Genomic DNA, 23603 nt, shown 5'->3' on the forward strand with positions numbered 1-23603 from the left:
AAAAATGCTTAGAAAAATTGCAGGTGTGAAGTCCCATCTTAAGAGCTCTTCTGTGAGTGAGAGAGAATGGGAACGCTGTTTCTTAGGGCATAGTTACTGTAAAAAGAGCTGTGCTTCATCTAAAAGCAAAGGTTGGCTTTTTTTCTTCCTCGCAGCTTTTGTTTTTCTTGTGAGCAAATTCGTGCAGTTCTTTGGGTTGCAATCCTGCGTGCATCTCTGTGGGAGCAAGCCCCATCAAACATGGTAGAACTTGGGTCTGACTACACATTGAATTGTGCCATTGATTAATTCACAGACCAAAAAATACATAAAAATCAGTCCAATTATTTGATTAACATTTGTTTAATTGGTGACAAATTTGCTTCAACAAATTAATGGATATGCGCATTATCAACACCTGATAATACTTTGGCAAAAGTAGAGGGGACGCAACATTTCTATGAACAAAAGCATCTGTTGCTCAGAAGAAAGGATGTGTCAGTTCCTCTTGTGACAATATGCCGGAACTGTTATATTTGGTGAGGGTGGTGAGGGTGCTTAGCTTTGTCGAGCCATAGCCCAGGGGTTAAGGCATTTGCTTTGTGTGCAGAAGGTCCCAAGTCCAAACCCCTGGCATCTCTAGGTGGTCTGGGAATGCCCCTGTCTGAAACCCTAGAGAGCTGCTGCCAGTCGGTGCAGAGACAGTTAGATGGGCTGGTGGTTTGCCTCTGTATATGGCAGCTTCCTGGGGTGCTGTATGGAATAGATGTTATTGATAGATTCAAGTACACTCTCCTTCTTTGCATACAATGCCGTATTCAGCTTCAAGGCAGGGTGGATAAAAATGAATGGTTTTTTTTTAAAAAATCAGATTTTTTTTATTTAAATACGATTTTTAAAAATTTAAATCAGATTTTTTTCCAATTTAAATTTGATTTTTAAAATCAAATGCTTTTGGAGGAAAACTCTTTCCAAAGATAGTTTTCTATTTAAGTTACATTATAGTCCAAAGGCTATTTCATCAGGAAATAAGGATTTGTTTTAAGTTTTTCATGTGTGCTAAAACCCTTAAGGTTTTTTCTTTTTTGTTTGAAAAAGTTGTTCAACCACGTCAGTTAACAAACATGGATACATATCCTATAATGTTATTGTTTCAGTTAAATAAATTGTTTAAATTGTTACTAAGGAAATGAGTTTTCTCCTTCCAATAAAGTGCAGCAGAAAAGTTGTCCGAATATAAACAGTTAACTTATTAAACCTAACAATGATTCCATAATTATCTATGTATTTCTAATAGTATAACCAGATCAGTAATTTTGATATGAACTACTCTGAAAATTTATTATTCCAAAAATGAAAACTTCATTTGGTTGTAAATATTAAGATTTTACCAGCAAGAATAAGTCTTTTTGTAAAAAAAAATGATTTAAATCAAGTCTTACTGACTAGTGATTTAAATTGATTTGATTAAAATCAAATCCACCCTGATTCAAGGTGCAAGAGTGTTAATAGATCAAGGCGTCCGGTACCTGTTCACGTGAGAACTTCTCATACCTGAGTGGCTTATGTATCATCAGTGGATGAATCTGATGGGATGCCTTGGAAGATGGCCTGAGGGTCAGGAGCAGAGACGCAGATTGGGTGTGATGAGGAAAAGCATTTGGGTGGAGCAGAAAAGCTCAGGGTTGTGGAAGAAGACAAAACCACAAGTATCTAAGTAAGCTTGTATTTCTTAGGCATGTTTGAAGCTGAAGGGGAATTAAGGTTTTAACGTTTGGGAGGCACGAAGAGTTGTTGCTTGGGATTTTTCTAAAGGAAAGGCACATTGCAAGTGCATCTCTGGTCCGTGGATCCAGCAGGTGTTAACGTTTAATCAAGCCAGGCTAGCTTCCACCCGCCTGGGTGATGGGCCATTAAGATAACAAAGGAAAGGGAGCACTGTGTCAGATGACAAATGGGGGGAGCCCTCCCTTGACTTGCAGACAGTGAGAAGGACAAAAGCCAGAATTCAGAGTAGGGTTTGGGGGCTGTGGTGTCAACTAGAGGCAAAACAGCAAGCTGGGGAGAGAGAGTCAGAGAGCAATGTTTGATTTCTGTTTGAATCTGAGGCTGTTTCTATGAGAGAAGCAAGACCCCTTTGGGGTGTTAATGCTGTGAACCTCTCCATCGTAGGCTCATGTTGCATATACAGTGGTACCTCTGGATGCCTTGAGAATTTTGGATTGAAAACTAGCCTGAGCGTCAATAATTAATTAATTATACCCAGCCCGTCTGGCTGGGTTTCCCCAGCCACGTATACATGAATGATATGGATAAACCTGCCTCCCTAAGGGGGGCCAGGGAGGATGAAGCGGAGAGTATTAATTAGGCTGCATTAGTCCTGGTGACATAGTCAAACCAGGGCAGAGGAAAAGCTCTTACCTTGGGCTAACTGAGGGTCTGGCTCTCCCACTGCCACCCCTGCCTTTCCAAACTGCATGAAATGAAGTGCCTTCCCTTGCTTTGGGGAACTGTTTTAGGATTCTCATTCACAGCCCAGAGAGTTCAAATAGCAATGCCTTTCCTTCCACAAGCTGTTGTCCTTAGCAGGATCCAAGAATGCCGGGACTCGCTCAGATTCTTGTCTTAGCGGGAGCAAACCGGGCAGGAAATACCGGCCTCTTGGCTGGCTTGCAGCGTAAGAGTTTTTGGCACGTGTCCAAGCAGAGCAGCCAGCTTCTTGCTTAGGTGTGAAATTAGGGATCTCCCAGAGTGTTGCAGGGAAGGATTTGCTGAGTCTTCCCTGCCTGCCCAGCTGCTTAGAGCGTCCTGAATGGTGTTCCTGGCTTCTGCTTTGGGGGCAGAGGAAGAAATCAGAAGCCCAGGCTGTTGCTCTCGCAGCGTTTTCCTCTTTTGATTCTCCTCTTTCTTCTAGACTCTGCAAAGCCTTCAAGTGATCTGAAGGAGCCGGAAGAGTCTCTGATGCAGACTCCCCAGGGGAACCCGCTGGTGCTTCCCCACACCCTCCCAGAGCTGTTGAGCAAGGACACGGTGCAAGTGGAGCTGATTCCTGAGAAAAAGGGTCTCTTCCTGAAGCATGTGGAATACGAAGTTTCCAGTAAGGTAATGAATGCCACTCGCTGGTGAACTGAAGAAGAAAGAGTGGGGAATCCTTTCCCTGCATTAGTTTCTGTGTTGGGCTGTCACCTGCTTGAAAAGTCATGGGAGGTGGAACATGTCGTTCCAAAGGGTTGGGGGTGACTGCTTCCTTTGTTTTGAGATAATGCACCAGTGTAGCAGGGACCATTTTGAAAGAGGAATTCCCTCCTGTCTATAGAAGAGTTGAGGTGAGATGAAGAATATTCAGAGATATTTCATCCATGCCTTGCTTGTCAATGCCCAGAGACGTCTGGTTGGCCATAGTTTGCTGGCCTACTTGGTCCTTTGGTCTAATCCAGCCTTTCTCAGCCTGTGGGTCCCCAGATGTTGTTGAACTACAACTCCCATCACCCCTAGCTAGCAAGGCCAGAGCTCAGGGATGATGGAAGTTGTAGTCCAACAACATCTGGGGACCCACAGGTTGAGAACCGCTGGTCTAATCCGTCAGGGGCTCTTGCTAAAAGGGAATTAAATGTTTGAATGTTGTATATCTTGGAGCACTAGCTGCTGGGGAGCCAACAGTAAGGAACAGTTATTTCCCTTGAGCTCTGCATTTCTTGCAGGCATCTGGCTTGACATTTCTGGAAGTAGAATGCTGGGCTAGATGAACTTTTGGCCTGGGTTCTTCTCATGAAGAAATGCAGTGGGCCTGCTGAAGCACTGAAACAGTTTCCTCTTTTTCTCCTGTAGCGTTTCAGGTGCTCAGTGTACAGGCGGTACAATGACTTTGTGGTCTTCCATGAGATGCTTCTTCAGAAGTTCCCCTACCGTATGGTTCCTGCTCTTCCCCCCAAAAGAATGCTAGGAGGTACGTCTTGGGCTGCTGAGATGAGATGAGCTTGAGGAGGGATGGTCAGAGTAGCAGGTTCAGAGGCTCTGCAGCAACAACGTTATTCTAATTCAATTCAATTCAGACAGCACATCAAAGGGTAGTTTGTGGTAACTAAAGCTAAGAACCTACACAATGGCTTGAGTTTCCAGGTGTATATCAGGCAAACCATGGTTTGGAGCTGGTTATGGGATTTCCTTTCCCATCTGCTCAGCACTTCTCTTTAAAAAATCATCCCTTCCTCCATGGTGCAAGCCAGCCTCTTCAGATTTTTTAGAAATCTGTCAGTGGTTTGTTAATTCAGGCGTAATAGCAAACTGTGAAGATAACTTCAGGTGGAAAGCCCAACCATGGTTTGGCATTATGTGTGAATTCAGCCATCATGTCTGGAGGGGAAGCTAAACCAGCAGTAGAGACCAGCAACTGGCAGGCAAACACAATGCTGTAATTTTTTCCAAGTTCAAAGGCATCAAAGTCAAAGGTGACTCAGATGTTTCTGTGCTACAGATCCCATCGTCTCTGATCATTAGCCATGGTGGCTGGTGCTGATGGGAGTTGTGGTATGCTAGATTTTGCTGAACTACATGTTAGCTCTCTCTGAGCTATATTCTTCCGATTGTCTAGGAAATCCTATATTGAGAGAACTCCAGTTTTAACGATCACTTATGCGGGTGAATAACACATTCTTAAGAATACTCAATTTGCATGATTTGTTCCGAACCCAGAGTTTGTGTTTTACATGATTTTCTGCCCCCAACTTCTTACTGTTTTGATAAGAATGCTGTATGCTTGAGAACATGAGAAGGAGGAGGAAGACTTCTATGAAGAGCAACGAAGGTCTCCATGCTCCATTTTGGAGCCTCTAATTGTGTACACACTATACCTTCGAAGCACATTCGAAGGATGTTTTCTCCCTCAAAGTATTCTGGGCCCTGTAGTTTATCCCTCATAGAGTTACAGTTCCCAGCAACCTTAAGCAAATTGGTTTTATGTCTAAACAGAGGTGGTAGAGGAGGTTCTTGGGGCTGGAGGTTATTATTTTTTTAATCCTGCACCGTGTTCCTTCTCAAAGCTGACCGAGAATTTATTGAGACGAGGCGGCGCGCATTGAAGCGCTTCATTAACCTGGTGGCTCGGCATCCTCCGTTCTCAGAAGATGTGCTTTTGAAGCTCTTCCTCTCCTTCAGCGGGTCGGTGAGTACAATGAAGCTGAACGGTGAAAGATTCAGGGTTAAACTATGGAACTCTGTCCTACAGGAGGCAGGACCAGACAAATTCATGGAGGAGAGGGCTGCCTATGGCTATTAGCCAAGATGGCTATGCTCTGCCTCTTATGGTCAGAGGCAGTGATGCTTCTGAATATCATTTGTTGAAAACCAGATAATGGGCGACTGCTCTTGTGCTCGGTTCCCGCTTGTCGGTTTCCTAACAAGCACCTGGTTGGCCACTGTGAGAACAGGATGCTAGACTGTGTGGCCATATTGGCCTGATCCAGCAGGCACTTCTTATGCTCTTACTCCTGAGTAGTGCATTATAGTGTATGTTGGATGCATCTGTTCTGTGTGGACCAGGAAACTCCTCTGACTAACCCTTGTCTAATTGCAAGTACCGTATTGGCCCAAATATAAGCTGCACCTTTAAAATTCCGCATGCACTTACACCTGTTCCGTATGTCTGTTTCAGCAGCGATATCGTAAAAGCCCATTTTTGTAAGGTCGCGAATTTAAGCCGCACTTTTTACTTTTCACGGTCAGAATTTGGGCTGGGGGGGGGGAGTGCAGCTTATATTCAGGCCAATACAGTATAATACTGCTAACCAAGGGGAATATAGAAGAATCTTCCTTATAGCAAAGGTGCTTCTGGATGTGGACCATTTATATGGTCATTCAGATCTGATTCCCCCCCGGTATGTGCATTTGGCATGTTAGCTTCTACACCTTTTCGGTCAAAATGTTCATTGCTAATCTGCCGCTTGCTGTCCACACCAATGGACAGAGTTGGATGGGATATATCTGGACTGTGTGCCTCCGCCACTCGCCCAAACTACCTTTTCCATTCTGGACATGTGCACATGCATTTAAAAAACAAATTCCCAGGAAGTGTGTACAAGCAAACATTGCCAGTCTTACCTAGCCATTCATCATGTTTCACAAAGTGCAAAATGGAGGCTTGTGCTTTGGAGGGTTGTGTGTTGTGAGTTGGTGGTGTGCACATTCCCTAAAGGAGTTAGCCAGCATTGTGGCAGAATTAAAATGACTTTGAAAATGGCAGAAGGGATGAGTGCAGGGGACAGAGCAGTCTTTGCTAGCCTGGTGCTCTCCAGATATTTTGGACTGCAACGCACATCGGCCTTAGCTGGAGAGCACCAGGTTCCTGGAAACTAGGACAGAGGGTCCCTGAGGACTGTGATGGAATCTTGCCTATGGGTTCTATGAGGAATGCATTTTTATTTTTTTATTTTTAATAATGGTTCTATCCAAGACATTCCAAAGATTCCAGAACAATAGAGTGGAGATGCTGTTGCACATTTCCAGATTTCTGTTTTGGCAACCTGGAGGGCTGGACAAATGCTTTTAAAGGGGAGCTAAGATTGTCTACAAGGTCAGCTTTTCAGCAAAATCCATGGCTTATGTGAAATAGAGACACTCTCGATGGCATGTCTCTTGCATTGATCACTTTGGATTGTATCCAACTAAGTCCTGCCTAGAGTAGATCCATTAAAATTACAGATCCTAAAATAACCATGACCACTAAATTAAGTGGGTCGGTACTGAATGGGACTAATACTGGATATAACTCTTTTGAGCTTCATTAAAATACCTTTCAGTGGGTCTCATGGTTTTAAAGTTGACAGTTCTTAGTATCCTCCAATAGTTGTTTGGAGTGATTTCTAAAAACCCTTTTGTGTATCCCATTCAGTCTGCCTTAAAATGCTTGCCCTTTCTCTCTAACCCTCTAGCAATGAACAGACCACACACTGTTAAGTAACTTTAAAAACCTTACTTACTAAATCCAAAGGTCTGATTCATGCATTGTTCTATGCAGCTGTAAGGAGAACACAGGTAGTTTACTCTTGGGTGCAAAATACAAAATATATTTCCAAACATGGGTCTGAAGTTTGAGCATGTTCAGACATGTCCATCCTGGTCAGTTACATGGCACGGAGAGAGTAAGATTAAAAGGCACAGAAGCAGCTTCACTTCCTCCCTCAGGAAGATAAGGGGGCATGACCTAGTTGAGTCTAGGAACAGACCTCTCTGATCTTTTTTTAAAAAATATTTTTGCATTTTCTATTTTATATAAACAAGCAAAATGAAAACATAAACATATAATCCCCTTTGACTCCCTCCTCCATTATGGATCTTAATATAATGCTTGTTCCCTTTGCATCTCTTTCATAATTATATTCTTATAAATCCTTTATCATTCCATAGTTCAAATTTTTGCTACAAATTTTCTGTCAATCCTACCAATGTGTGTACTTTTTTACAATAGTTTTTCAAATAGATTATAAACTTTCCCCATTTTTTATTAAAGACCTCCTCTTCCTGGTTTCTAATTCTTCCTGTAAGTTTTGCCATATCGGCATAGTTCATCCATTTAATCTGCCACTCTCCTTTGGTCAGAGTTGTACAGTCTTTCCATTTCTTGGCTGACAGAATCTGCGCAGCCGTGGTAACGTACACGAATAGTTTCATTTGGTCCTTTGGGATCTCTGTAATGCCTGAAAAAGGGCTTTTGTTTTCTTAGGTTATTTTCAACCCCCTCCCCCAATTCATTATATATCATTTCCCAGAAGTCTTTTATCATCTTACATGACCACCACATGTGATCAAAAGTACCCTCTTTCTCTTTACATTTCCAGCATGTTTTAGACTTTGTTTTATACATTTTAGCTACCGTAATTTACTAGGAGTAAATGATGCGTCATTTTCGTATAATTCTCCATCAGAGTGTAACATGAGACCTCTGTGATCTTAACCCTTTCATGCACTAACTAGCAGTTATACATAGTTATGCTTGACTGCAATGTCCCATGAAATATATTTTGACCATGAAATATACTCAGAGTCGCAAAGTGATTTCATGCTCTTTATTCAGCTCATAGTGGTGAGGAGGAATGAATGAAAGTCCCCTCAAAGTATCTGCTTTATATACATTATTTACACAATGGGCTGCACATGATTGGCTAATTCTGGAATTCTACTGTAAGCCAATCAGGTTGTGGATTCACTTCTATCTGGAGCATGATTGGGTGGTTCCTGCCAACCAATCATACAGCTGCATTGTTCTAGGACCAATCAGACTGCTGCATTCTGAATCCTATTGTTCTAGGACCAATCAGACTGCTGCATTTTGGATCCTATTGTTCTAGGACCAATCAGACTGCTGCAGTTTGGATCCTATTCAACTCAGTACATAACATCCCACATTAAGGCCTTTCCTGTTATTGGATATTCAAATGTATTTTTGTGCCAGAGCATAGAAGGTTCACTCTTGAAGAAGCCAGACTGGAATTGGAGTGCTCTAAGATACAGTGCTGTGGCGTTCAGCAGGTATCTGGCGAAATAGTTGATTTGGGAAGAGGGTGTTTTGCAAGCCTAGCCAGTGCCAATACTTTGCAAGGTCAGACTGCTGCCTGTCTCTTATGGTGGAGGGAGCAGGGAAGCGCTGCAGGTTTCCTTCCCGTAACAATCTCGGAGCTGGCCTTGCTTGGCAGCCTTGCTTTTGGTGTGTCAGCTTGCCCACCTCCCCCACAAGAGGCAATTAATGGTTGGGACACATGTTTGCTTTGCCTAGAGAAGCAAAACACACTGGCGTGTTCAATAAGGTTGTGCAGTCACAAGACATGGACTGAGGGTAAGTCACCTGATAACACAAACACACGCACTCTCTCTCTCCCTCCCTCTAAAACAAAATCTGTTTCCATTGCTTTTCCAGGATGTGCAGAACAAGCTGAGGGAGTTGGTCCAAGGTGTGGGAGACGAATTCATGACTTGCAAGCTGGCAACTCAGGCCAAGGTATTTTGTCTCATGTAGCTGGAAAGTCTCCTACCTGCTTGGAAAACAGCAGCGGTTTTGTTTGAACAGGAAGCTCCCAAAGGCTTCTTTTGTAACAGCGAAGAGAGGCGCTGGCTGCAATTACGCTCATTTATGCTGCTTCGATCCCACTGACTTTGGCATTTCAGGAGCTCAGCCATGTGTGGAAGGCTCACACCCACTGTTTGCAGATGACTCCTGGCTCTGATTGGGTGAAAGGGGAGGAGGAAAATGGTGGTCCAACAATTTTAGTAACTATATAGCACCTACACTTGCACAGTGTACAAGAATATATTAACAACAGACTCTGCTTGCAGTTTTGCAATCTACAGCACACTTTCTGGCAGCTAGAGATAATTAGCTGGTTGTCTTTGTAAGGTGGGGGGAGAGTGTCTGTAATGGCGCCATCTGCTGGATCAGAGCGATCACTACAAGGTGGACTACTTTTTCCAGTTAACATTTAGGGCAGGCATAGGCAAACTTGGCCTTCTAGATGTTTTTGGGACTACAATTCCCATCATCCCTGCTCACTGGTCCTGTTAGCTAGGGATGATGGGAGTTGTAGTCCCAAAACATCTGGAGGGCTGAGTTTGCCTATGCCTGATTTAGGGCCAAGCGGAATGTGGAATGTGTTTGGTTGGCTCTCCTGTCTCTTTAAATGCATTTTAAAAGGAGCTGTGTTGCGGAGAGATGGGGAGCAGATTGCATTAGGGCTATTACAGCACAAGAGAGGGGGTGCTTAATCCTCATGGCTGTAGCACTTTCCCCAAGGACAATTTTTTACTGCCCTTTTTAGTATATACCTGAGGGTAGTTTGCCCTCCTAGGGATAACATTCAGGTTCACATATGTTATCGCATGTATGGACCCGTGTGTTTTCTCCACTGGGGTACTGAATAGGCTGCTAGCCACGGTGGCTGTGCTTTGCCTACACAGTCAGAGGTAGGAATGTTTCTGAATACCAGTTGCTGGAAACCACCAGGTGTGCTGCTGTGCCCAGGTCCTGCTTTTGGGCTTCCCATAGGCACCTGGTTTGGCCCCTGTGAGAACGGGATGCTGGACTAGGTGGATCACTGGCCTCATCCAGCAGCCTATTCTTAGGTTCTTACAGGAGCTAGAGGAGTTCAGTTCGCATCAGGAAAATGGCACGTGGTAGGGAGGATTAACCTTGCCCTCCCCAGTTCTGCATTCTTGATACAATTGGGTCCCCTGCTGCTCGCTTTTAAGAAGATGGGAAACCCAGCTGCAGATCTCCCACCTTGCCTTGTTTGGTTGTCTGGCTTCACGATCCCCAGCTCTATTGCAACCCTGGAAGATTTTGCAAGAAATCATCACTTGGGCAACACACCCGCCCATTTTTTTGATTCCTGCTCCACCTATTACTCCACCTTCTTGGAAAAAACGGTGGATGCTTTTCACCCTTTTGTGATCCATGTATTGGCAGAGCCCCAGCTTAACTTTCCATACCTCCCTATGTTTGCAACACTGGTAGCTGGGTGTGTGAGCGTCTGCTTGTAATTCCCTGCTTATCAGAAAAGTGGGTCATGTGGAGTTGCAAAGAGATTCCTAATTGACATACATGCTGTCTGAGCTTGTAGGCAACTTTTCTCTCTGTGTGTGAAGCTCTTTTGTAGGACCGGTTGTGAACTAATTTGTGTTCCACTCTAGGATTTCCTGCCAGCTGACATCCAGGTCCAGTTCGCTGCCAGCAGGGAGCTGATCCGAAACATCTACAACAGCTTTTACAAACTGCGGGATCGAACAGAGAGGATAGCCTCCCGAGCAGTTGACAATGCCTCAGACCTCCTTTTGTTTGGGAAGGAACTAAGGTGAACTGGATTCAGCTGAACTATCTCTTTTGCAACCTCAAAAGCAGGATAAACTAGATGAGATGATGGAGATCTGTCCGGTCACTTTTTACATGATGACAAATTGCAGCTGTCGAGGGGCGCTGATCTGTTTTGGGACTGTGGTGCTGTGGGATGGGAGAGTAACTATTTCCCTTTGCGCTGTTTTTCTGAAACAAATCACATCTTCCCATCACCCTCACCCAAAACCTGTTCGTCCCCTTAAGCTCTGTACACAAAGGTGTTCCCTGTGTACATGAATGTTTCCCCAAATGGGGCAGATAGCAACTTCTTTAGAGGATGGGACTGGAGTCTTAGAAACTTGGGGAAGTGCTGCAGAGAGAGAAGGTGTTGCTTTCCTTCCTCTGTGCTGCTGCCCTGATCCACATCAAGTGTCCCACTGCTTCTATTTGCCAGCATTTGAAGAAATTCCACAACAGGTGACCTTTATCTCATCTGGTTTGATTCTTAGTGGCAGAGGCGCGATACCTTTTTGCAAGAACTGTGTGTCTGTATGAGCTCACAGTCCTGTTCCATGCGGAACTTTGGAGCTAGTCTCCACCTTTTCTGATGGAACATGAATAATCTGAAGAAAGGTGTGCTTCCTGATTGCATGCTCCCTAAAAAGGCTAGGACAGCTTGAGTTTAATATACACAGAGCTACCAGGGAAGACTGGAGAGTGGAATTGCAATAAGTGGCTGCCCTCAGTGTGGCCACACGGGGCACTGCCTGCACCAACTGATTTAAGTCTTTCTTTCTGCTGGCTGCTATGTGTTGCCCTATGTTAGATCTGAACAAGCCTTAATTTTGCAGATGGGTACAATCACTGGCGGAGGAAAGGGGTGTGGTGGGTGCGGCCCGCTGCAGGTGTCATCCCTGATGGGGGTGTGACATTGCCGCTCTGCCCCCCTGGACCACTCGCAGCACCCCCCGGGACACTTACCGCTCGCTGCAGGCGGCAACCCCCTGGCACACTCGCCATAGGTGGCAATCCCCTGGGAGGCTTGCCGCTCGTGGCACCTCCCCCCAGGTGCACAGCATGAGCGCTGCTCCAGGTGCTGGAGCATCTAGCTCCGCCTCTGGGTACAATGACCAAGGCTGTGTAAACATTGTGATTCTGTGATAGCACTGACCAAGCACAGGATTTGATGGTGGGTGCAGAATTTGGAATCTGCTTTCATTTTGTTTAAAGCAAGTTTCTAGCACCTGGGGGGGGGGCGGTTTGCAATGATGTGCTTGGAAGTGTGTAAACAAATTAATATATACACATTTTGCTCAGTTTGCAAAATGTGTGCAAGTGGCAGGATCCTATTTACATTATTGCAAAACTGTGTTTTTCATTTTTGATCCAGATCACAGGCAACTCTGACAATGATCACTGATCACTTTATCCTCTGTAGCTGTCAGCTGCAGAAGAACGGGGTGTGCACTGGGGTTGGGGTTGGGGGAAGGGGCTTGAGTTGCAAAGCATAATGAGGGTCTAGTTAAAGAAGAAAACAGAGCTGTAATTTGGGACAGGGGACCCTTGGGCAGCCTGTGGGCTTTGTGGAAGTCTCTTCCTAGACCCTCTTGCATGCTTCTTTTCTTCCTGTAGTGCTCTGGGCTCCGACACAACCCCACTCCCTTCCTGGGCTTCTTTGAACAATAGTGCTTGGGGAAACCTCAAACAGGCCCTGAAAGGCCTTTCTGTCGAATTTGCACTTCTGGCTGACAAAGCTGTTCAACAGGTGAGCTCCTGCTGCTTCTTCCTTGAAGGAAACGGGCTTTGTAGTTGTGCCCCTCTTTCCCCATAGCACTCCTCCCCCCAATATCAAAATTCAGGGCCCTGCAGGATCAGACCTGCAAACAGCCATGTTTCTGGTTCATAGGGATACTGGTTATCATCTGGAGGGGTCAGAAGCAAGTAGCACAGCCCAGGGCAGACAGGTTCTAAAAGGCCAGTGGCCCAGAGAAAGGAAGATGAGGCACGGGAGTCATAACTTGAGCTCCACACCCACCCAGATTTGCGTACCTGACACTTCTCCATCTCCTTGAGAAAAGGAGGAGGATCTGTGCCCTTCTGTGACCTATACATCACTGGAAGGAACCCGACCTAAATTCTCCACACTTGCAGCACTGTGGTGGCTTGGTGCATGTGCATGAATATGTTTAAGGGGGAAGATGCTGATTAATTGAAGAGTGGTCTTGGCACACACGCTCTCTCTCCTCAATCACTCCTTTTTCTCTCTGAACTTGGGGACACTTTGCTCCTCTCTCTTTCTGCTGTGAATAGTCATCTGTTTGTTTTGACAGCCATATGAAGCTCCTGTAGAGCAGCCAGCCTGGCTGTCAAATGCCTTAGAGTGGGGATTGCAGTCGGAGGGTGTGGTTATTATATAAGGCCGGGTGTGCCCCTGATGGCTCCTCAAACCATCCGATTCTGCCTGGCTGATGAGCTAACTGCACAACAGCTTTCAGTCATTATTGGTGTGGCGCTGCAGAGCGGCAGTGGTCAGCCAGGTCATCCTCTTTGCAGCCCCGGTGGCTTAAAGAGCAAGGCATTGAACCCTGTTTCCAGATTCCCAGTCGGAGCCTCCTGGCTCATCACTTCCCTTTCTCAGGCCCTGCTTAGATGGACAGCCTTGGCATCTAAGCCTGTTAGTCCAGGGTGCTCCCACTGTAGGTCTTTGAGACTGGAGATGTTGGGACAAGAGACTTGGAAATGTCTTTCCCCGTGTTCTGTGCCTGGATGGACTGCAGCCCAAGTCCACCCTGTTTCTTTCACTCATTTGCCCTTCTGCTTTCTAGGGTAAACAGGAAGAGAATGATGTGGTGGAGAAGCTGAACCTTTTCCTGGACTTGCTCCAGTCCTATAAAGTAAGCCCTGCTTTCTCCCTGCCAGTGTGTGAGTGAATGGCTCAGAAACAGCTGTGTCTGCTTGCTTGAGGGCGTTACATGAGGCTTAATGGAAAACTATCCAAGGAATGAGTTGGGAGGCCAAACTAGACATTTGGGAGGTTCTGGTGGCAAGTTGGGCCTTTTTCAGGGCTGTGTGCTGGCCCTGGGAAGTGGAGCAGGGTAGGAAATATGGCCAAGGTTATTTTCAGTTTCAGATCATCTCAGTTTAGTGTTACGTTCAAAACCAGGAATCCTGGTTTACACAAACTATGGTTAGTTGCTAAACAGCCAACTTCAAACCATAAATTAAGACAATGTCTTGTTTTAACTAACAGTTGTCTGTTTTAAACAAGGGTTCCTGGTCTGCATGCAACATTAAACTGCGGTTCTTTGAAGCTGAAAGTAATCTCTGTTTTGCTCTGGGTCAGAGGCTTGTCTAAGTATTGCAAAGCCATGGTTTAGTGTAACATGTGAACCAGTCCCTTATCCTACTCACACCCATGTATCCGTAAGATTTTGTATTGCATTTGTATGATGTATTTTAACTTCCTGTGGTGTTTTAATTCACTATGGGAGCCAATTATGTCTGATTGGTGGGGTATGAATGTAGTACGTCCCCCCTATTACAGATGGGGGGGGTAGAGGCTGAGAAAAGGTATGTTGCTTAAGGCCCACATAGTGAAATCGTGGCAAATATGAGATCTGAATGAAAAACTTCCCAGCTCAAGAGATCTGTTTAATTCTGATATTGGGAAGTGATGCAGGTAAGCATTTAGACTGTGCTGGCAGAGAAGAAACTCTGCTGTGCTCATTATTTCCCCCCCAGTGTGCTCATTATTTTTGCCCTTGACAACCTCCTGTGTCTCCAAATGCTACCTGCTATTTACAAACCTTTTTAAAAAAGATGGTAATTCTTTTTAACTTCTTTGAAATTGACTGCAGCATAAAAATAATAATTATTTCTTGGAGCAAGATTGGCCAAGATGGTCTTTTTGCAAATCTTTTTATTAAGCATTTTAGATATATGGCACGAAACACAGAGCATAAAATACAAAACACACACACACACACACACACACACACACACACGTTTCTGGCAGCGAACAGTTTCCTGCAGTGCATTTAAAATGCAAACTGGAGAGTCAAACAGTAAAAGCCAAGTGGTGGTAAAACTCAATCTCTACAGACCAAAAGCCTTTTTGAAACAGGGAGGTCTGTATGCTCCAGTGGAGGGAGGCCACCCTGAAAGATGGCATCTCTGGGTGCATCCACAGAAAAAGCCCTCTCCATTGTTCCAACCAAACAAGGGTTTGGGATGGATGAGGTCTTCTGGATGAGGTCTTTAATATATGGGCGGGCTTATATTAGCATTGCAGAACCTTTTATTTCTTTTTTTATCAATTCTCCTGTGCTATCTTCCCAGCATGTTCTGTGGTTCTCCCCCCCCCCCATTTTTATTTTTTATTTTGACAAAGTAATAATAATAAATAAGAACAAAAATTTTCACCCCACCACTGAGACCATTCCATTATAACTATCCAACCTCCCAAAATTTCAACACTTCTTGTGATGGTTTGATCCCTTTCCACTTTAACAGTACAAATTCTAAAAACACCTTCTATATCTCCTGGAAATCATTTCTCCTGTCTATTCCCCATCTTACCTTAATGGCACATGTTAATTCATCATTAATAGCTATATCCCACACCTCTTTATACCACTGTTATGTGGATCTGAGTTGTATAGAAAGCATCCTCTTTTATAGGATGACCTGACTTTTCTCTCTGCGATGTAGGATCTTTGCGAGCGGCACGAGAAGGGAGTTCTGCACAAGCATCAGAGAGCCTTGCATAAATACAGCATGATGAAGAGGCAGATGATGAGCGCCACAGTGCAGAACAAAGAGCCAGAGTCTGTGGAGCAGCTGGAATCCCGAATAGTGGAGGTACAATTTCCTGCTTCTTCTCCCATTGTATGTACTTTCTAAGCATTCAGGGCTTTGTGCATTCTCTCCAGACAAGTGTCTAGCCCACCTGGCTGTGGGCAGTGGCTTGTGATACTCTTGCTAGTCTAGATTTCCAATGGTTCAGAGTGGTTTTGGGTTTTAGTCACCTTCAGTGTCTGTGCAAAATAGGAAAATACTGCTGGGCTGGGTGAAAACAAAGACACACTCCGAGTAGTGTAGAGTTACCTCTTTGATTTAGTTGTGGATCATGTGTTCTGACCATAACAATACCCAGAGTGGTATACATGTGGCACGTTAAAAAAGGAAAATGCTAAAACCATCTAAAACTCCTGCTAAAGTCTCAAAGAACATCCAGGAATCAAGCATTCCCAGGTTAACAAAAACCAAACAGGTAAAACCAAAAAGTAAACTGGATCCGACAATCGACAGCATGTATTTGCTTACAAGGCCAGGTTGTAGCTTGGTGGAAAGCCCGAAAAGATGGGGCTAAGCAGGCTCCTGTTGACAGAGCACCACCAAAGAGAAAGCACTTTGTAAAAGATGAGATGTGGAGCTTTGTCCCTAAAAGACATAGAGAGTCTCATAGGGGATTAGGTCTCCTAGTCCAGATCTGGGGAGCCTGGGAAGTACAGGAAGCTGCTTCAGCGGAGCAAGGAAGGGGATAATAGGCTTTGTATGGCCTGACCTGGTCAAGAAATAAAGGCATCTGCTTTTTTCTTGCTGCCCCCTGCACTCTCAGTTGTGTTTGTATCCTGCTGTATATGTGAGTCACTGACAGGTTGGGCAAACCCCGTGGTTGTTAAGGCAGCATGTCCAATAACAGCCTCCCCTTGTTGATAATGACTTGCTGCCTCACCTTTGTGGTTGCGTACAAACCTCTGGGGCTCTTACTGTTGTGGGTGCTCAAGCTCCAGAAACGGGAGCTTAAATCGCCCCATTCTAGCATGAGAGACAACTGCTGAGTTACATATATTGCATCCATCCTGCCCTCTGTGTTTGCTTCAGGAGCATCCCACCAATCTCTCTTCCTCTTTTAACAGCAAGAGAATGCTATTCTGACTATGGAGCTGCGGAATTACTTCTCACTGTACTGTCTGCACCAAGAGACCCAACTGATCCACATTTACCTTCCTCTAACATCTCACATCTTGGGGGCTTTTGTCAATTCACAGATCCAAGGTCACAAGGAGGTGAGCGCTTTTAAAAATAATTGCTGTTACAGTCGTACCTTGGATCCTGAACGCCTTTGTACATGGACGTTTTGGCTCCCAAATGCTGCAAACCCAGAAGAGAGTGTTCCGGTTTGCGAATGTTCTTTGGAACCCCAACATCTGATGTGGCTGGCGCAGCTTCCGATTGGCGGCAAGAGCTTCCTGCAGCCAATCAGAAGCTGCACTTTGGTTTCTGAACGGACTTCCAGAACGGATTTCATTTGGCTTCCAAGATACGATTGTACCTCGGGTTACATATGCTTCAGGTTACATACGCTTCAGGTTACAGACTCCGCTAACCCAGAAATAGTGCCTCGGGTTAAGAACTTTGCTTCAGGATGAGAACAGAAATCATGCTCCGGCAGCGCAGCAGCAGCGGGAGGCCCCATCAGCTAAAGTGGTGCTTCAGGTTAAGAACAGTTTCAGGTTAAGAACCGACCTCCGGAACGAATTAAGTATTTAACCTGAGGTACCACTGTTTTACAGTGGTGCCTCGCAAGACGAAATTAATCCGTTCCGCGAGTCTCTTCGTCTTGCGGTTTTTTCGTCTTGCGAAGCACGGCTATTAGCGGCTTAGTGGCTTAGCGGCTATTAACGGCTTAGCGGCTTAGCGGCTATTAACGGCTTAGCGGCTTTAAGAAAAAGGAAACAAACTCGCAAGAACTCGCAAGACGTTTCGTCTTGCGAAGCAAGCCCATAGGGAAATTCGTCTTGTGGAACGACTCAAAAAACGGAAAACTCTTTCGTCTTGCGAGGCATTCGTCTTGCGAGGTACCACTGTACTTATTCAGTTGTTTCTCACAGGAGCCCAGAATGGAAAACAAAACAGCACAAATTTTTAAAAATATTTGCAGCCTATCTGTATATCTTTCTGTGTCTATATAAATAGATACTTGATGGGCGATCGTTCCTTTCAGCTTCTGCCAGTTTGGTTTTTTTAAGTGTCCCCCGTGAGAATTCCCAGTTCTTTTTGGGTTTGGTGAAGGCAGAATTCCCTCTAAGCCAGTGTGTATTTATTTATTAATGAATGCATGGGACCTGCAACCCAGTGTTGCGGAGTAGAGAGTTCCTTGTTCTGGGTTTGTGCTAGTCAGCCGGGATACTCCACTCCCACCCCCTCCACAACATTTTCCATCTCTCTCTCCATATTGCTGTTTCCAAAAGAGCAATTTACTAATGGCAACAAGTGGGCTGCTTTGAAGCAGTACAAGGCTTGAAAAAGTCGGGGGTTCAGTCTTCTGTAAAAGTTTGGCTTACTCTTGAGGCATGCTTCCCCCGCCCCACAACGCTGCCTTGGGTGCAGCCCCTCAAGGACCTCGCTGACTTGCCTGAATGCCAAATTGTGCCCTTCTCTCCTCTTCTCCATGGTATGCCCCATGGAGGACCTTAAGGTCCATAAATAGCAACACCCTAGAGGTCCCGGGCCCTAAGGAAGTCAGATTAGCGTCAACCAGAGCCAGGGCTTTTTCAACACTGGCCCCGGCCTGGTGGCACGCTCTCTCTCATGAGACCAGGGCCCTGCAGGATCTGATTTCTTTCTGCAGGGCCTGTAAGACAGAGTTGTTCCGCCTGGCCTTTGGCTTGGAGTCAATCTGATTCCCTCCCCCTCTTTTTTCCTTTCTGCTCCTGTGATGAGGCTGCATTTTAATGTTGCATTTTAATCTTGTTTTTAAGTTGTATTCATTCAACTTGTTTTTATTATTGGTTGTTAGCCGCCCTGAGCCCGGCCTTGGCTGGGGAGGGCGGGGTATAAATAAAATTTATTATTATTATTATTATTATTATTATTATTATTATTATTCTCCTCCTCCTCCTCCCTTTAGATGAGCAAAGTCTGGAATGAACTGAAGCCGAAGCTGAGCTGCCTTTTCTCTGGATCAAGCAACTTGTCAGCTATTCCCTTGTCCTCCCAGGAAGTCAACTTCTTTCCTAGTTAATGCTTTTGGACTGTGGGGCGTGATAGGGAGCGAAAGGGAGGAGCTTGTTCTCCTGCGCATACGAATGTTGAGAAGTCTCCTCCCATTGGCTATATTAGTCCTTGTTGTTTCGTTTTGCTGCTTTGAGCTGCTCCATGATATATGGGCTGCCGGGAAATGTGACAGTGCGTAGAGCGAGAATGAGCAAGTTCAAATGGTTGTTATCTCCGCTTCATCAGTTTTGCTTGTGCGCACAGTCCCTTCATGCGACTGATCAAACACAGCAGTGAATCTTTCACTTGTTTCCCATTCATCCGAACCAGGAAGCTGTGGTTAGCAGCTTTGGAATAAGCCACAATAGTAAACCATGGTGTGATGTTGGCTTAATGTACTGGCCTGCTCTGAAGCTGTTGACCATACCGTAGTTTGCCAATTTGGGTGAAATGGGAAAATCACATTAGTGGAAGACTTCCTGACTCGCTCAAGTAGAAGGAGGCACAAGAAGGCTGCTTGTTCAGCCAGAAGGCTTATTCAGATCTTGGTATTAAGCTGAGAGTTGAGCATCAGTCTCTCGCCTTTTATATTGTTTTTGAAGGACTCTGGGGTGAAGATTAATTTCTTTGCTCCAAAAGCTTTGGTTTTATTCTCTGCTAGGAGCCTTCTGTTGCTGATACACTCTTCAATTTGAATATTTTTGGAGTTTATTGATTGGCCCTAGGAAAGCAACTCTTTTGCAAAGTAACTATCCTCAAAGGATTCTTGTGAGTTTTAATTTTATTTTATTAAGGGAGGGATCAGCACTCAGTGGTCACAGCTCCCAGATTCAGTGCTTGCCATCTCCCATTAGAAGGCTCACGCAGCAGGTGAAGGTTGGGGAGGGTCCTTCTCTGCCTGAGTCTCTAGAGGGCCACTGTCTGCCAGACAAGACAGGACTGGGCTAGATGGGCAATAGTCTGATCTGGTATAAGGCAGCTTCCTATGTGCCTTGCTTTATATGTTCCTGAGAATGCAGGTGGCAAAGGTGAGGGTGAGCAGAGTGCCATGGGCCAAATCTGTCGCTGCCCAATCGCCTGCCCAAAGACATAAGCGCTGTGTACACACTCCCATTTACTCTGCATCAAGTGTGCTCCTACAGCGTGTTTGGGAAGTGGTGAGCATGTGACGTGAACCACAAGCCATATCTACGGCCATCTGCCATGGATGCTTTAGTTGAGATTCCTGCATTGCAGGGGGTTGGACTAAAGGACCTTTGGGGTTCCCTTCCAACTCTACAATTCTATGATCCGTTCATTCCTTATAGAGTACTGCAGTTTGATGCATTTCCCTCCAAACTGGCTTCAATTTGAATTGAGAAAAGGACAATTGAGTTGTGTTTTCAGGTGGTATCATATAAACAGTCACAATGTGCAGAAAGGGAGCTGCGTGTGTGGCATTAGGGCATACCAGCAGTTCACATTGCGTGTGGCAGTTGATACCTTTGCCACCTCCCACTTCTTAAAAGTGGTTCTCCAGCAAAACCAACTGCTGGCCAGGGACCAAAGGGACAGTTGAAATTAGACCTTTTCTAGCAGAAAACTTCTTTTGCATATGCTTCTGTTCCAGCATGGTGTGCTTGCAGTGATGTACACACGCAAGGAAGCTGTATCCTCTCCAAAATATATCAAATGCAAATGGTGAAAACCATGACAGGAAGATGTAATGTGGAATATCTACATTAAAGGCCGTCTTTAGAAAGCCATGCGGAATATAAGAATAATTTGTATATCAAATACACACTTATTTCCAAATGGGACTAATGAAGTCAAAAAAGAATTTAGCATTCCACAAAGGAATGAGGCACAGATTTCAAAGTTGCTAAACTGAGATAGTATCAAATACTACTCACCCAAGTATAATACCTTAAGGATGAATTAAAGAGAAAATCAACAATGAATTGAGCAAGCAAATATATTAACTTCACACACTTTAGTGTTTGCTATTTTACTGGCTGGGAGATTTATTAGTCTGATTTAGAGATATAGATAAATACATTTTAATATATTCTGAACTGCTTTCTGATATGGTCTGTTAATTCAGATATCTTGCGGTTTATATTTTTCGCTGGTATGCATTTCATATATTTTATCTGTTTGGTTGTGTTTTGTCTCCCACATTTTCGGTGCTTTAAAAAAAATTATCTGCATATGCTCACTGCAGTATGGAAGTATGCAGCCATCAGCCGTTTTTCAGAAGCATGACATGGGGGTCACATTGAAGCAGCCCCATTATTTCCAGCTTCAAAAGGTGTGTGAAGCATTTGCTTCATTCTTCCCTTTAGAATTGCAAGATACGTGTGGTTGAGGAGGAGAGTGTAATGGTTGTCCCTTGCTGTCAGATACATTGGAAGGAGGCTGTATCCTTATCAATAGACCCCAGTACAGAATGCAATGAAAGTCCCTCTATTCGAATTTCTGACCCAGCTCTCCTTCCACTGGATGTAATGGCGTCTTGTTTCAATCACTGGGAAAGATGGATCTTAATTTTGAGATTCAAAGGGGCCTCCTCCTCTCCAGGGTCAGGCTCTGGAAAACAACCACCGCCCCTCACAAGTTTGCAGCAGGAATGTTGCCTATGTTGTCACCAGGGTAACTTCCCCTTAATCCACATAGTGCATAGCAGGTGAGGGAAGGCAAAGCATAAACGTGTAGCCAGGTTAATGGTATTGTCCTGGTTTTTTTTAAATTACGAGACTAAAAAGCAGGCAGCCCCTCTGTAGCATGGGGGGTGGGTGGGATTAAACATGGTTGGATCGACTGGTCTGTAATCTTGCAAATTGCAGAACCAGATTCCTACTGCAGGTGGACATTCTGTTGTGACGTTTTGTGTTAGATCTGCCTTCGCTGAGGGATGTGTGTGTTTCATAGATAAAATATATGAAAGGAGGGAGGTCCTGGCTCCCTCTCCACAGGCTTCTCTGCGTTCTTGGGACCATATTTCAAAACAAATCTACATGTGCCTTAACAGTACACTTGCCTCAATGTAAATATAAGTCTGTTAGTTTTTGAAGCACATGTTTTGCCCTTTATGACTGGAGGGATTAGGAGCCTTTTCTCCAGACTTCCCTCCTTTCCTTGCCTTGTTTTTCCCCCCAAGGGGCAACCTCCTGGTTTCTCCTCCTTTAAATAGCTATCAGAAGCTGCAGGCCTCTCCCCTATGCAGGGAATAGCTCTGACCAACACAAGGACCTCATCAGTGTCCAACTCTGGTGTCGGGATATTTCACCTGCTTAGGACCAAACCGATGGCTCAGGTAGGCCTTGGGGCTTTCTCCTTGCCTATTAGTTAAGGGCTACTTGTGCTGGCTGGGGCTGGCAGGAGCTGTTCTCCAAAACACCCAAAGGGCACCAGGTTGGTCATGCCTGGTTTAAGCACACTGCCTAGGGGGACTCGGGCTGCAAACCAGCCTGAAAGCCTGCAAAGTGCACATTTCTACTTTTTTTTGCAGAAAAACTGACCTGCCTTTTCTTTTATATGTTAAAATAGTATATTTTTGAAAGAGTTTATAATGCAAATTAAAAGTATTAATCTTATTTCTTCAAGCTTGAGCAGCCAGCAAGGTTTCGTTTTGTTTGTTGATAACAAAAGAGGGCAGGCATAAGCTGCCTATGGTGCCTTCCACTGGGGGGCTTCGCCTTCTTCAGGAGGACCAAACTGGCTTAATTGCGCATGCGCCACATGAAATGGATGTTTTTGCAGCATCCGAAAAGCCATCATCTTCTTGTATTCCATTTTATACACAAGTCCCTTTTGAACATGGTGGGACTTGCTTCCCAGTGAGCACAGGAGTGCGTGGCTCTGAACATACATGTTTACTCTGAAGTAAACCCCACCAAAATCTGTGCGGTTTACTCATTCATGTGCACATAACTTTATGGCATTAATGGGTGACTGAGACAAACGCCTTTAATGTGGTTTTAGTTTTCCTCCAGCTTTGCCTAGTCAAAGGACAGCTGCATAAAACTGCTAGTCAAAGAGGCTGCTCTTGTTGGACAGAAAATCTAGTCTCTACTTGGAGAGCAGTTTTTTATGTGTTCACTCTTTTGGGGAAGCCACATCCATGTAAGAAGTGAGAATAGCTCTGCGGTGTGTAAATGTCTTAAGCCTTAAAGGGAAGTTATATTTCAACGGCAAAACTCGGAATGCCAGGTGGAACAACTGGCAAACTCTCAACTCTTTAACCTCTCCCCTCCCCTTTAGAAACCGCCAGTTGATAAGGGGTGCTTTTCTTCCCAGTATTTTTGAAATTTGCAAATTTCATGTCTCCTTCTCACTTTGCATAGTGTTTTTTGTTTTGTTTTTTTAAAAAAATAAATAAAGCACTTTATCAAACTGCAGGAATTGGAGAACGTCTTACTACAGCTGATAAACTAAAAAAAATGTTTACAGATTTTATGACTATCCAAAAAAAATAAGAATCTATCAAATGTTACAAAAATGTGTGTTTGTGAATGATGTATGAAACTTGTATAAAAAAATTAAAAGTTTAATTCAGTTGCAAATTTATTACTCGTCTTTGAGATGTGTCAGGGTGCTTGGTTACTCAAGCCTCTTGATGTGTGACTGGTTATTTCTTGGCTGCGTGTGGAGCAATGAACACTCAAACTGAGGAGACTGAATGACAGACATTTAAAACAGAAGAAATAAAAGGGCACATTAAGACTGACGTATTCTCACTGGCTTTTAGTTATGATAAGAGGGATCTCCCTTGGGCTGTTTGCCCTCTTAGATTTTCTTTCCTTAAGCCTATTCTTCTACAAATGCT

At 44.5% G+C, this 23603-nt stretch overlaps 1 protein-coding gene across 1 annotated transcript in view; it reads left to right on the forward strand.

The window, feature by feature from the left end:
- The window catches only part of SNX8 (sorting nexin 8), a 37659-nt gene extending 14155 nt beyond the window's left edge, over window positions 1–23504 (forward strand). Inside the window, exons 2-11 of the mRNA XM_080981152.1 lie at window positions 2894–3081; window positions 3808–3925; window positions 5019–5140; window positions 8888–8968; window positions 10654–10814; window positions 12428–12560; window positions 13621–13689; window positions 15506–15655; window positions 16717–16866; window positions 18711–23504. Coding sequence (XP_080837278.1) covers window positions 2894–3081; window positions 3808–3925; window positions 5019–5140; window positions 8888–8968; window positions 10654–10814; window positions 12428–12560; window positions 13621–13689; window positions 15506–15655; window positions 16717–16866; window positions 18711–18824 — 1286 coding nt within the window. The 3' untranslated portion in view covers window positions 18825–23504. The remainder of the gene's footprint in view (window positions 1–2893; window positions 3082–3807; window positions 3926–5018; window positions 5141–8887; window positions 8969–10653; window positions 10815–12427; window positions 12561–13620; window positions 13690–15505; window positions 15656–16716; window positions 16867–18710) is intronic.
- Window positions 23505–23603: the final 99 nt, after the last annotated feature.

Source organism: Podarcis pityusensis (assembly GCF_964106645.2).
Source record: "Podarcis pityusensis genome assembly, chromosome: 14".
NCBI classification, from domain to species: domain Eukaryota; kingdom Metazoa; phylum Chordata; class Lepidosauria; order Squamata; family Lacertidae; genus Podarcis; species Podarcis pityusensis.